Source organism: Propithecus coquereli, unplaced genomic scaffold (assembly GCF_000956105.1).
Source record: "Propithecus coquereli isolate 6110/MARCELLA unplaced genomic scaffold, Pcoq_1.0 Scaffold173, whole genome shotgun sequence".
NCBI lineage: Eukaryota > Metazoa > Chordata > Mammalia > Primates > Indriidae > Propithecus > Propithecus coquereli.
Genome location: NW_012141969.1, coordinates 2,814,278 through 2,829,921, shown reverse-complemented (window position 1 = coordinate 2,829,921; position 15,644 = coordinate 2,814,278). Strand labels below are relative to the sequence as shown.

Sequence of the window (15,644 nt, the reverse complement as noted above, 5' to 3'; positions counted from 1 at the left end):
GATGTGAAAAAAAAATAATTAGGCAAATGAAAAACAGGTAAAACTGGAAAGAGGATAAGCTTCATTACCTAACACTGTTTATACAGTATCTGGGGTTTATCTCCTCCTCAAAATAATGTGTTTATATATCTTTCAGTACTAGGTCTGGCACAAAATGAGTTTATGGAATAGAACCTCAGTTGTAGCAAAAACAAAGAAAAAGAAAGTATTTTCTTTATGTTTGTTTTGTTCATATTACTGATGCGTATGATCCGAAAGATGTTGGAATGGTTGCATTCCAACCTGTCCTAGAATTGGATAAAGCCCTTCTTGTGGAGTGTGATGTTGTAAATCTCATTTGCAGTATACCATCAGCCATACCCAGCTGGAAACAAGAACTCTGCAGCTCTCGGTCTGGCACTATGATCGATTTGGACGTAACAGTTTCCTTGGGGAGGTAGAGATTCCTTTTGACTCATGGAACTTTGATAATCCAAGTGACGAGTGGTTTGTGCTTCAGCCCAAGGTAGGAAATGCTTCCTGATTAGTCAAACAGTTATGCAATGAGACAAGTTATGAGTGAAATTGATGTCATAGGCCTAAAGAATCTGAAGACTTTCAAATCTTAAGTGATAATCTACAGAGATTAGTGCAGCAAATTTTGGAATATTATAATAACTGTAAATTCATTGTTTTGGAAATTGTCAACATAGATTGTATAATGCAAGCCACATCATCATATATATATATATATCATTATTTTTTCTTACTAAAAATTTATTAATCATTTGAAGGTCTCCATGGATAACCAAAAGGAACACATTATATGATCCCATTAAAAGGAGAAAACCTTTATTTTCATATAGGCAAAACCAAATCCATAAGACATGACCAATCTCAAAACATTATTTCTCATTCTCCACAGTTCAGACCACAAGCAGGAGTGGTCTTGCCTTGGCTCACACGAAGGAGTTACCTATAGCTAAAGGATCTGGTTTTTATATTCTCAGTTTTGGGATTCATAACTGGGTCTTAAGTTATAATATATTCAGAAAAACAATCTTAGAGCTGGCTCTAGAAATTAAATGTTAATATTGTGTAGCATTTTCTAATCTAAACCAATAGTGCCTTGGATTGACTCTAAGCAACTAGAGCCTCTCTACATTTACAATAATTTTTTAAGTCAAAAGGGAGGTGAAAAATGGTCACATTTGTGCAGCCAAAGATTGTTCTTTATATTCAGAGAGGCAAAAGAACATTATGGTAAAGATAGTAGATGCCAATCACACGTACTTGGTTCAATCCTGGCTCCATGACTGTCTACGTGACCTTGGGCCAATTACTTAACTTCCTAGGCCTTGGTGTTCTCATTTGTAATATAATCATTGGATGTAGCTTTTAGGGCTGCTGTGAGGCTTAAATAAGCATTTTATGTGAGGCTGTCAGCCTTCTATCAGGAACATTGTAAGCTCACATTAAATGTTAGATAGTATACAGTTTACTTAGGAGCCATTGTATTTCAATTGACAGAAAACCCAGCTTATAGTGCTCAAAAAATAAAGGGAGATTATTGGCATGTGGTGATCAGGCAGGGCTTGATCCAGATGCTCAAACCTTATCAAGACCTTGGAGTCTCTTGGTCCCTCTTTTCCTTTTGGTGGTTTCATTTTCAGGATCCATGGAGTGTTGGCCTCTCTCACTAGCTCCAGGCATGCCTCTCCTGGGCACTACTGGCTGTAGTGGCTGCAAGCCTCTCATCCTCACACCACACTGTTCAGGAGAGAAGAAAGTTCCTCCTCCTCCAACAGTCGAACCAGTGCCTTGGGTCTGGTTCTCCTAATTCTAATTATATCAATGCCTATCTTCAGCTAATAATTGTGGCCAGAGTGGTAAACTGCATTAGCTGGCTTAAGATAATGAGAAAGTACCCTGGTCCTGAAGGTAGATTACCTTAAAGGAAATCCAAGTACTAAGGGAATGGTGAGGGATACTAGACAGCAAAAACAAATGATGCCCTCCATATCATCAGCAACAGCATTGTTCTCATTTAATGGTTATAACAACCCTATGAAGTGTCATTATTCCCATTTTATAGATGAGGAAACTGAGACTCAGAAGTTAAATATGACTTGCTGGTGGGGTTTCGTAACTATTGACCTGAAACTTGGTATAAATAACTCACGGAAAATCTTTAGAAGGTATATTTAGGCTATGGGTAAAACTGATAATAGAATACAATAAAAAATCCTTAAGCATAAGATAACTGCAAGCTCATGCTCAACATAAATGTGATGGAGATGGGAAGTACAATATTAACAACAAATGTGTCCACAACAGCATATTATTCCCCTGACTTTAAATATAAAAAATATTTGGACATTACAGCATCAAGTCTCCTGGAATTGAATGAAAAGCCTCACCATAAAAGGTAGCACTTAATACGACTTTGCAGTCTCCTGTCAGTCACTTTCTTTTGTGTATTACGAACGAGCATCATATTTAGAAAATGTCTAAGATATCATGTGATGCATGACACAGATGACGGACAAATAACATGCCTCTTAGCACATAAAATTAATTTATCTGTCATGAAGTTAACATTAAAGCACATGGGGGCTCTTTGGAAACCAGTTTGGAAGGAAAAACAGCACGCTTCCAGTCAGCTTCCTGGAAATGGTTGAAAGACTTTGCTGGAATGATATCTAGGCTCTCCCAGACCTCTCCCAGGCATCCTTTGTGCTTAGGGACCAACAATTTTCCACAGTAATCACCTCCACATTACCATTGTGTGGTTCATTTTCTGCCATGAGAGGGAAGCAGCTCTGGGTCTCTCTGAGCTTGCTGAAGGTAGAAAAGTTCTGATTGTGTTCACTGTCTGTGGAACACCATCAGTCCTCTGCCAGATCCCCTCAGACTCCTAACCACGTCTGTTAGGAGATTGGCCAACAACAGCCTCCACCTTAGACTCTCTTTAGAAGCCGCCTTCAGGTTACTGTAGCTTTTTGTTCACATGAGCAGAGAGCCAGAAGTCCTGGGAGTTTTTGTACCTTCTACCACAAGGTAACCCTTAGTCAATAACTGATAGGTGGGGGAGTATGAAGGCTCACTTCCCTTACTGAGAGTGGGAAAAACTCAGAGGTGTTAGTTATACTCCAGAGTGCCCCTGCCGGATCAGGCTGAACTGATGGAACTTCGCCCAAGATTGCAGCCATCCCTGCCCTGCTTCCCCCACCCCTTCACTGGTCTCTCTGGGGAGCACTTCCTTAGTAAATCATTTGCATAAGAATCCTAATCTTACAGTCTGCTTCTGGGAAACCCAAGAGAAGTTAGAGTCTCTAATTCACACATCTTCCTCTGCTAACCTTCCTCTGACACATAGAGGAAAGGCTGAAGCCTCAGACTTGCTTAGATAATATGTCTTCCAAAAATGGGAAGGTCCAGTGCAAAGGGATGCTCTCTATGCTGCCTCATGCTTCATTCGTGGCTCATCCTTAGACTGAGCTGGGCTCCGTGTGGTTCATTATTAGCAGCTATGTGAAGTGTCACTTTACTCTCAGTCTCTTGTCTTAGTCGTTTCAATACGCTAGTCACTCCATCAGCTGCAGATGTAGTACAAGCAGCCCTGAGATTTGACGTTTCTTGTAGATTATTCAGCTGAGGAGATGAAGTGTGAGCTACAGGCACTCATTTCCCTAGTAATAGGAGATCAGAATTAATAGTCCTTAAGCATTCAGAAATACTGACATCATTTTGCAGTAGGAGTGCTGGAAAGACATAATGCCTTATTGCTTATTGACTCTGTGTTAGTGAAAGTCTCTCAATACCTACCTTTGTATGGGTTACATCTTACAGCACTAAACAAGTGAGAAGACTGGTACAGACATAGAAAGAATTCAAGGTGCTAAACATACTGTAAAGTACTTTCACAGTATAACTTCCATTTTACTGCATGACATGGGATTATTTACTTGCTATAACTCATTACCCTTCTGAAAGACATGCTTGGTAGTTAGAGAAGAAGTGTTTGTCAGTATGAATTGCTTTTCATGTTTTCCCAAAATGTGCTATTATAAAAACGAGGACTTCTGAAAATCAACAGCAAGCTTAAGTGGTTTTTCAAGGAAACATTCTTTTATTCTTCCTTCAGACAGAGAGAAAATATAAGTTCCTGTGGCATTATTACCTAGATTAAAGACTGTGTCTTTATTTGACAATTTTGGTAGACTGTTGTCTGTAATTTCTTACGCCACCTTACACCTGTAAATGCACTGGAGGTCTCTTTCTTACTCTGATGGAAAGTGGCTCTCTCTTTTCAGAAAGCAGAAGATAGTGGCAGTCATCTGCTTATCTCACACTCTTGCTCAGATAGTGTTAATGGTTCCCTACTGCTTTTTGGATATGGTTTGAATAAATGCTGACCCTCACCGGGCACTCAGTTCTCCCTTGATATGGCCCAGCCCTCTGCAGCAGCTGAGGATGTCCATGCTCTATCCATGCAAACATGGCTCCCCATGGCTTTCACTCTCACCAGTCAACCCCTGCCAATCACTGTAGGAGGGGAGCCCTCAGACTGCTGCAGTGAGCTTGGTCTGTGGAAGTGAAAAGCCAGAGTGTTCTGGGTATTTAAGTCTCCTGGAGGTAGGCAGAGCTCTTGATCAATGACTGCCTATGTGAAGGAGTATAAACATCCACACTCCCTTGCCTCTGATTGGAACAGCTCTGGGGTGTGATCTGTGCCAGGTTTATTTCAGTCAACCTAAAGTCCTCCAGGTTCATTCACATTGTCACAAATGACAGTATTTCCTTCCTTTGTATGGCTGAATAGTATTTCATTGTGTGTATATATCATATTTTCTTTATTTATTCATAAATTGATGAACACTTGGGTTGATTCTATAGCTTGGCTAATGTGAACAATGCTGCAATGAACATGAGACTGTAGATATCTGTTCAAGATACTGATTTCATTTCCTTTGGATATATACCCAGTAGTGGGATTGCTGGATCATATATATATATGGTAGTTCTATTTTTCATTTTTTGAGGAACCTCTGTACTGTTTTCCATAGTGGCTGTACTAATTTACATTCTCACCAACAGTGTACAAGTGTTCCCTTTCCCCCACATTTTCTCCAACACTTGTCTTTTGTCTTTTTGATAATAGCCATTCTAGCAAGTGTGATGTGATATCTCATGGTTTTAATTTGCATTAACCTGATGATTAGAGATGTTGAGCATTTTTTCATATACCTGTTGGCTATTTGTATGTCTTCTTTTGAGAACTGTCTGTTCAGATCCTTTGCCCATTTTCAATTGGGCTGTTTTCTTACTACTGAGTTGTTTGAGTTCCTTATGTATTTGGGATATTAACCCTGTATCAGATGTATGATTTGCAATTATTTTCTCCCATTCCATAGGTTGTCTCTTCACTCTGTTGATTGCTCCCTTTGCTCCGCAGAAGCTTTTTAGTTTGGTGCAGTCCCTTTTGTCTATTTCTGCTTTTGTTACCTGTGCTTTGGGGATCATATCCAAAAATTATTTGCCCAGATCAATGTCATGGAGCTTTTCCCCTATGTTTCTTCTATTAGCTTTACAGTTTCGTGGCTTACATTTAAGCCTTTAATCCATTTTGAGTTGATTTTTATATATGGTGTGGGATAAAGCCCCAGTTTTATTCTTCTGCTTGTAGATAACCAGTTTTCCCAACATTATTTATTGAAGAGAATGTCCTTTCACCATTGTGTGTTATTGGCACCTTTGTTAAAAATCAACTGTCCATAAATGTGTGGCTTTATTTCTGGGATTTCTATTCTGTTTCATTGGTTTATGTGTCTTTTCTCATGCCAGTACCATGCTGTTTTGATTACTATAACTTCCCAATGTATACCTTAAAGATTTTAACTTAAAACAAATAAATGTACATTCATTTATAAGTCTTCTGATATAGAGACAATAATTTTGTTTGAATATTGGTTCAATGGTTAAAATTCTGCCATATATTCTTGGCATAAATTCTAGCCCTAATGCATCATCAATAGTCTCTTTTGAGATTTTCTAAAGTGAAACAAGAATATAAGAATACTTTCAAAATAAAACCAAATGGGCCAGGTGCGGTGGCTCACGTCTGTAATCCTAGCATTCTGGGAGGCCGAGGTGGGAGGATTGCTTGAGCTCAGGAGTTTGAGACCAGCCTAAGCAAGAGAGAGACCCTGACTCTAGCCAAGCAACTAAAAAGAGAAAATATTAGCTGGGCGTGGTGGTGTGTGCTTGTAGTCCCAGCTACTTGAGAGGCTGAGGCAGGAGGATCACTTGAGCCCAGGAGTTTGAGGTTGCTGTGAGCGAGGCTGATGCCATGGTACTCTAGCCCGGGCAATAGAGCAACTCTGTCAGAAAAAAAATTCAAAATCTTTTTAAATATTCATGATTTTTTCTAATATTTTACAGCTTCAAGCTCACATATAATCCAATAGCAACTTTTGTTTTCAAATCTTTAATTCTCCTAAAGTATTCAGCTTAATTTTTATAATAACAGTTGTCTTTTTGAACTCATTGCACTCATCAATTTGTGTAATATTAAATTATGTAATTATAACCACAATTATGTCTGGCATAAAGAACTTGGAAGACTAATGCAGCTGACTCTTGGTGAGCATACAATTCAACTGATGGAAATAGACACACGTGGTCTTTGTAGAGAGTATCCTACTATTCATTGGGGATGGAGAACATTAATTAATCTGATGAGTCCATTAAATAAGGGTGGATTAATAGAGCTTTTACTGCAAATATGTCTCCTGGATAGACTTAAAACTCATTGAAAGCAGAGTCTGTGTCTATGTGTCCCCACAGCACTTAGCAAAGTACATCATAAAAAAGTAAACATTCCATATATACTGGTAGAATTGAATTGAATTGAATTCCACTACCTTTTTCTCAGCAGGAGTTGATTGGATAATGAAAGGTGGTATACCAGAAGAGGGTGTTGCCTTGGATGTTTTTGTAAAAGTACCAAAAATACCCCAAAACATTAGATATATGCAGGCTATGAGATGACTCCCCCATTTAAATTTCTTTTCTGTGTGATTATAATGCCATAAGGCTTCATCTTTATTGTGTTCTACTTTCATAAGACTTGAGGTCTATATTTATACAAAGTCACCAATATATTTTAATTGAAGCTAAAAACCAATGTAACATTAATACATTCCCAAACTGTATGTTTTTGATCCCTACTAACATACTATATATTAGTATGTGACACCTACATATATGATTCTTTCCTACTAACATATTATCCTACCCCAAAGATCTCACCCAAAAGCAAATAGAGCCTGCTTTGGATAACTATTGCTGTATAGCAAAGTACCCTAAACCTTAGGGGCTTAAAACAACAATTTATTATTATCTTTCATGATTCTGTGGGTTTACTGGGCTCATTTAGGTAGTTCTCACTTGAGGTCTCTTATACGGTTGCAGCCAGACTGAGTCTGACATCGTCTGAAGGCTCCACTAGGCTGATTGTTCAAGTTGGCTCACTCCCATTTCTCATACATGATGTTGGCTGCTGGCTGGCCAACTCAGCTAGACCTGCCAACTGGAGCACATACCTGTGGCTTCTCTCTGTGGCTTCAATCTCACAGCATAGGTTCTCAGAAGGACATCAGGAATATCCATTCCAAGAAAGAAAGTAGAAGTTGTCAATATTAAGGCCTATACCCCCAAAGTGGCACATTGTCATTTCTGCGGTATTCTCTTAGTCAAAACAATCATAGAGCCCACTCAGACCCAAAGACAGGGGACAAATACCCAGCTCTCATTGATGATAGTATCAAAAAAGTAGTAACCGTCTTCAATATATAATACTATAATATCCATTATAATTTTCTATCGATGACATTCATGTAAACTAAAATTTACTGAAATTGTCACAAAAAAAGAAAAGCCATTTTACAAGGAACTTGATCTAAAATAATCAGATTAAATATTAGATGGATAGTCTATTTCACCATATCACCAATCTCATTTTTGCCCTGGTAAGAAGGTCGAATAAAATAATTTAAGTATTTTTCCCACCCTTACTAATAAATTTTACCACCAACAACAGGAATGAAAAGGAATGAATGTCAGGCAAGGATTCCTTTTCTTTGCAATGGTCTCAGTTTATTTACTTACTTATTTACTTACTCACTCACTCATTTATTTATTGATTGATTGATTGCTGAATTTCAAATAGCCTTTGGCTTTGCTATGAGTGGGCTGGCTTTCTGAACTCTTTCCAGTATGCCCTCTCTTAGAGGAGAGCAGTTCTCTGCCCTCGATTCAGAAGTCAGATCCCTGAAGGAAAAGCCTTAGAATATACTCTATCTTTCCTACTCTATCTATGAAAACTCAACATTTAATTTACTCAATGTCAAGTGGGAGACCTATATAACAGAAGCTCTGGGTGTATGTGCACATTGAATTTTTTAACTTGAACTTTTTATTTTGAGATGATTATAAATCCACATGCAGTTATAAGAAATAATACAAAGAGATTCCATGTACCCATTACCCAATTTTTCCCAGTGGTAACATATTGCAAAGCTGTAGTATGATATCACAACCAAGATATTGACATTAATATGATCTACCAATTTTATTCAGATTTCCCAGTTTTACTTATACTCATTTGTGTGTGTATATTTAGGAAATTTTATCACCTGAGTAGGTTTGTGTAACCATCACCACAGTCAAGACACAGAACAATTCCACATGTGTCCATCAGGTTGATCTTTCATAACCAAACCTCCCTTTCTCCCATTCCTCCTGTTCCTAACTCCTAGCAACTACTAATCTGTTCTCCATCTCTATAATTTTGTCATTTCAAGAATGTCACATAAATGGAATCATACAGTATATATCCTTTTAAGACTGGCTTTTTTCACCTGGCATAATTCTCTAGAGATTCATTCAAGTTATTGCATGTATCAATATTCTGTTCTTTTTTTATTGCCAGGTAGCATTCCATGGTATGGATGCACCACAGTTTAACCATTCACCTGTTGAAGGACAGCTAGTTGTTTTTAGTTTTTTACTATTACAAATAAAGCCGACACAAATATTAGTGTACAAGTTTTGTATGGACATAATTTTTCATTTCTCTGGGACAAATGCCCAAGAGTACAATTTTTGAGTTGTATGGTAGTTGGCTGTAAACAAGAAACTGTCAAACGGTTTTCAAGAGTGACTGCACCACTTTACATCCCCACCGGCAATATTTGAGTGAACCACTTTCTCTACATTGAATTTTCATGATGTGAATTACCAATATTGCTTTTAATAATTGGTGGCTGGCAGCCCAACATAAATCCCACCTTGGTCATTTAGGAAAGCTTTGAGACATCAAAGACATACAGGGAGCTAGTTTCAGTGGCGTCTTCATTCCTGCTCGTATCCTGAACTGTATGTGAATGCTCAGTGACAGGCACTCAGTATCTATTGACTGACCAAATTTGTGTTATATGTCTTTCAAATTCCTTTCACTTTAATGTTAAAAGTTATATGCAACTGCTTTCAAAGAGTTTTCCAGTCTCTCTTTTCTCGTACCTAAGGCATCTCTTAAAAAAGTAAGAGCCAACGTAGTTGAAATAGGAATGAATTGTCACATTTAAGCCAACAAGTGAATATTGTATATTCACATGAGGGCTGCAAAATACTAAGCCAAGCATTCTCACTCTTTCTTTTCAACTGTCTCCCCTTGGCCAGGTGGAGTTCGCTCCTGATATTGGCCTTCAATACAAAGGAGAGCTGACAGTTGTTTTACGTTACATTCCCCCAGAGGAGAACCTGATGTTTCCACTAGAACAACTTCAAGGTAGTGTAAAAATCAATGACTTTGATCAATGACTTTCTGTTTCTAGAAGTATGGGAATGGGGATCAGGGATTATTTGGACTATGTTACCTTCACATTATATAAACAAAACATGAAGGTTTAAGAGTCACTCTCTTTTGTGCAGAGTTGAAAAGTATAGGGAAGGGTACAAGATTCTTTCAAGAAAAGGGCAAAGTTCATACTTAGAAACCAGCCTTGGCGGTGAGATTTTTTTATGTTAGTCCCAGAGATAGATATAGGATCTTCTCTTGGGCAGGGGAACAGTCTGCTGGGAGCAGGGTATAGGAAGCTGCTGTGTGGATTTATGACATTCACAGCTATTTACGGAGGCTTGAGGAAGAAGCTGACCTAGAACATAGAAGGCAAAGGAAAAATACAGATGGAGTAAACTTATAACTCCCTCTTGCCCTTCTTTTTCCATCAGCTCCTGCAGGTAGCCTCCTGTGTCCTCCCATTCACTGTCACTCTCTTCAGTTTGATCCTTTGCAAGTAACTTACTATCTCCTGGCCTCAGTTTCCTCACCTCAAAGGTTTGCTGTGAGGATTAAATAGATTCATATATGTAAAGTACTTAAAACAGTACTAAATAAGGGTGGTGGTCATGGTGGTGGTTGATATTATGGTTGATATCATGTTGATATCATCTGCATGTTTCGTCAGAATAAAAATATGAGGTGGGAAAGAGTTTTTTTCTCACCTTAAAATGTCTTTGTGCCCGGATTGTAGCCTCTAGGTCTGGCCCTAACTGAAACTGACAATTTAGAAGACTAAAATATCAAAGAAGCGAGTTAAGGAATTTTCTCCTTTGGAGTCTTGCCACTTGTGTGTGGCTTTCATCATAGCTATTTCTCACTAAGAGCAGGAATGGTGCCCTAGGAAACTCTTAGGGTCCTTTGCATTCCATACCTTTATACCCTGTGAAAAGATATGCCTTGTAGGGGAGTGTTTAAAGTTTTACATTTTTTTTTCAACAAACACAAATGAAAGATCTATCCAGAAGAAGTCCCATGGGGTAAAAAACATTTCAATGAATACAAAATATACAATAATGTAAAGGCCTGATTTGGTCAGCAAATGAAGTGAATTTTTGGAGATGATATTTGTAAATTTTGAAATGGAACCCATGATTTCTCTCTCTCTCTCTCTCTCCCCCCCATCTCTCTATCTTTATCTCATTTCAGTGGCTGATGCAGGAAAGAAGACCTTTAAGAAGGGAAAGAAGAAGGAATCACCTGTAATCTCTGGAGGAATACTAGAAGTGTTCATCAAAGAAGCAAAGAATTTGACAGCAGTGAAATCAGGAGGCACTTCTGATAGCTTTGTGAAGGGGTAATTTTGTTTTAGCTCATTTCAGATGATACCTAATGGGAGATAAAAAAAAAAAATGATCTGTGATCCACAAGCCAGTGATGGCTGTGAGTCTTCTATGTTCTGCTTACTGGAAATGTACTGGGAGAGAAATACCCTTCAATGCTGGCATTTACTCTAAAACAATACAAGTGTGGAGGGAACTGCCTATTCTGTCACTCTGTTTCCAATATATTTCAGGAGTTCCCATCACTCTCACCCTCAAGACTGGCAATTTTCCTGTGAGATTCATTTCCCAAAGTGTGTGTGTGGGGGTGCAAGTATGCTTTTCTACATGTAATTTTTCTACATGTTGTGTGTTGTTATCATTTGTTACTGGCAATATGCAACAGCAACCAAAATATTGAATCCTTGATGTTTTGCTCTCTTGGGAGAAATTGTAAAAAATTGAGATGTCAGAGCATTCTCCCTGGACTTACCCACTGGGGAGTGCTTTGCAGAGGCTCTGGGACTGCCTGCTGAGCATTTGTGTCCACTTTCTATAGAACAGGGCAGTTTCCTGAGGGAACACAGCCCTTTAAATGGATATTCTTGCCCAATTATAGGCAACCCAAACAGCAAATCCCTCTTGATCTCTGACTATTGGAAATTTTTCTCTTGGAATTAGAGGAACTAGGACTGGAAGGATATTTTTCATTCTTTCAAACAAGCACACAAATGCATATGTACCAAGCATTAGGTGCTGTGATTTCAAAACTAAATAAGATATAATCCCTGCCCTCATGGAGCACCATAAAGCACATGAGGTAAAACAAATTCCCATGATGCCAGACCATGAGGTTCATTCTTTGAGTCAAAGGATAATATTGTTCCTTTCCTCAAGCCGTCTTGGAAAAGTATATTTTCCCTACAAGAAAATGAGTCAAGCCTTTACCCTCACCTGTTCTAACTTCGGTAAAGCCAGTAGTGAGGAGAGGCAGATGTCTGAGGGGCTTCCCCAGTGGTGAATGTGATGCCTGCATCCCAGTCCATCTGGCCTTCACTCTTTCTTGCAGTAGACACAAGCATAGAAAAAATGCTCTGTCTGGATCCTGCCATTGCAACTTGCCTCAGCAGTCCCCCCATCCAGATCAGACCTCTGCTGCTCACTATCTGGTGGGATGAGGGGATGGCTCCTGGCCTGTGGCCTCACTGTGGCCGTGCAGAAGTACTTAACATCTTCTGAAACAGTTTTCACTTAATCATGTTGAAAATCTATGAAGCAGAAAAAAGTAAAGGGTGGTATCTTTGTTCTAAGAAGAAAAGAAAGGAAGTAACTTTCTAGTTTTCTCTTTAGTTATACTTAAACACTAAGGTGATTTTAAAAGGACCTGAGAATTTAAAAAAAGAAGAAGAAAGAGTAGACCCTTCTGTAAAGTTTAATATTATAAAAAATAGCAGTTAACATTACATCTGTCTGTGAGCCAAAATAACAGTGGTTTAAACAAGACAAAAGTTTTTTCTCATACATGTAGACAAAGACTGAAAGTAAGGTATCCAGGGCAGGTATGGAAGCATCATGACACCATGATTATCAGGTACCCAGTTTTTTGCTATCTCGTTATCATATCTACCTCATGGGCCAGGATAGCTGCTCAAGTTTCAGCTATCCCATCCAAATTCCAGCTGGCAGGATACTTCCCAAAAGTTTTATACAGACCTACGCCTTCTACCCCATTGGCCAGAACTCAGTCACATGGCTATACTAGCTGCAAAGGAGGCTGGAGGATATAGTCTTTATTCTGGGCAACCCAAATAAAAAATACAGGGATATTTTTTAGAGAAAAATAAGGGGAAAATGGATATTAGGAGATAAGCAGTCTCTGCTTGCTACATGAAATGAAATCTTAAGTGACCTAATGTATCTTTATTGTAAAGTCATTTGCTTGTGGTATTTTTCATTTTTGTTACATGTACTTATTCCATACATACATCTGGCTTCTTCCCTAAAATATGCTCCCTAAACAAGGGAAAAGGTTATATTCATCACATAACCTAGAAATGGGTACAGTATTTCAACCATAATAGAGAAGGCCTGGGGTACAGGTATTTTATTTGGGAAGAAATTTCAGGAAACACCAGTGAGAGAGTGGAGAAAATGAGACAAGGAAGGGAGGGAAGCTGATAAAAAGATAAGTTAATGGGCAAGTTACCACTATGGGCAACTGGGGCTTAATTCCACTGGGGAAGCAATGAGGAACTCTGTGGAATACACCTTAGGATTATCCCTTTGAGGGACAGGGAAGCTAGGGGATTCATCCACCAATTTCCAAAACTTATTGGTTATGGGTTGCTGCTAGGGGCATTAAAATCTCTGAGTTCCCCTCACATAAGCTGAGCCCGCTCACACAACACCAGAGAAAATCCTTAATGGGAAAAGCCAAGATACAGAAGTGCTTGAGGTGGGCAGCTGAAAGCATGCAGGAACTGCCCATCTTAACTACAAATAAACTCACAGGAAGGCCAAGACGATATGAAGCAGAGTATTCAATAGTGTCTACCACAGGAGATATTTTCTTTTCAAGATGGGGAGAAGGATCAAAATAGAATTAGAAAGGAGAGCATTTTACTTTTGCCCCTCTTGAAAGAGATAATAAGCCATTCCTCTAAATAAATCCAGATTTGAGTGTATATCAACCTAGGAGAGAAAATCAAATACACATATCATACTTGAGCACACACACAAGGAATTATGGGAAATTCAAATGCCTGCTCAAGGATGACATGTCCTGCCTACTATCTCACTGGTGGCTTGATTGTGTTTTCCCCTGCAGCTACCTGCTCCCTGATGATAACAAAGCCACCAAGCACAAAACTCTGGTAATAAAAAAGAGCGTTAACCCTCAGTGGAATCATACTTTCGTGTTCAGTGGCCTGCATCCCCAGGACTTAAAGAATGTTTGCCTAGAACTTACCATCTGGGACAAGGAGGCCTTTTCCAGCAACATCTTTCTGGGAGGAGTTCGTTTGAATTCTGGAAGCGGTGAGGGATTTGGGGACCCTGTGATGGTCTGTGACTGGGCATGGAGTAGGGGCATGATTCCTGCAGGTGTGATGTGAAATAGATGTATATGTAGTTTCAGCTGTAGCTGAATCCCAAAACTACCACAGACGCTCCATTTCTTTAGCTAAGGATCTGTTCATTGTTAAAATACAAACATTACTACTGTGACTTTTTAGCCCTAGTCTAGAAGTTTGGGAGGTATAATGTTTATATTTAGTCCTTTCATAGACTAACATTTATACTTTAGGCTAAGTGAATTTCAAGTACTTTCTTGGGCCTTGCTTCAGGTTTTGCTTGGGAGAGGAACACAAGACAGCACAGTCTTCTGACAAGGGAGAGATGAACTTGCAAGACCAACTTTACTTCATCATCTTCTCATTTCTGTTCAAGACTTGCAGCTATTATTCATACTGGTTGAACTGAAATGAAATCCATTTTTTTTCCTTAAAAAAGTAACTAATATTGTTAAAACAGGTCAAGGAAACCCACCACTGGTATCACAAGACACAGCTATAAGAGGGTGAATTGGTAGGGGAGATTACAGTAGTAGGTTATGTGCAGTCCCCCAAACTTTCATTACCCCATGGCTTAGGCCAGACATAGATGGCCTGAATGTCCCATGGTTACCATTTCTGCTGTGAAATACCTCACCCCTATGATGCTTTATTTATTTATAGATAGATTAAGGGGAGCCAGGGTATCTATGCCCCTAGAATGAAATACCCTCCAGATCGGAAATGTGGCCTTGTTAGAAAAAGAGAGCCTCAGAGCCCAGTTCGACCTATTCTTCTGTCATGTTAACTCAGTCCAGATGAGCCAGCTCTCTGCTAAACTACCAAAGAGGGGAGGAAATGAGTCACCAGGGCCATCCTTATTTGTATCACGTCATCTAGACAGAAGAGAGTAGTGCAGGCTGCAAAGGATTGATTCCATTCTAACACCACTCACTAGATATGCTAAGTGAGAACAAGCCAGCGAAAGGCTCTCTGACTGAAAGGCCCCCTCAGAGGTTGATAGATGCCTTTTAGGAGATCAAAATATTTCATCTGTGAAGTGTAATGCTCCCTTTTTCCTTCTTCAGGTGTGAGCCATGGGAAGAACGTGGATTGGATGGATTCCCAGGGGGAAGAGCAACGCCTTTGGCAACAGATGGCCAGCAACCCCGGGACTCCCGTTGAGGGTGTACTCATGCTCCGTTCCAGCATGGGAAAGCGTAGGCTCTGAAGGGACCAGATCTCCAAGAATGAGGCCTTTGGGGACTATCTGGCTGCCATTTCCTACCAGTAGCAAGCTGGGACCTAGGACTCTGCTTCCCTGCCATTTCTCACCTGAAAGTATTGGGACATGAGGGAAGAGATGTCAGTATGAACATTTAGGGTCTTGCCGAGTGCCTAATAATACACGTACCTCTATATGTCCATGAGGGCCTTCTTGAATGGATG

The 15,644-nt window shown here is 39.4% G+C and overlaps 1 protein-coding gene across 1 annotated transcript in view; it reads left to right on the top strand.

Moving 5' to 3' along the window:
• SYTL5 (synaptotagmin-like 5) overlaps positions 1-15,426 on the top strand; it is a 207,769-nt gene extending 192,343 nt beyond the window's left edge. The window contains exons 14-18 of the mRNA XM_012642090.1: positions 344-505; positions 9,724-9,837; positions 11,050-11,180; positions 13,973-14,181; positions 15,284-15,426. Of these exons, the coding sequence (XP_012497544.1) occupies positions 344-505; positions 9,724-9,837; positions 11,050-11,180; positions 13,973-14,181; positions 15,284-15,426 (759 nt within the window). The remainder of the gene's footprint in view (positions 1-343; positions 506-9,723; positions 9,838-11,049; positions 11,181-13,972; positions 14,182-15,283) is intronic.
• Positions 15,427-15,644: the final 218 nt, after the last annotated feature.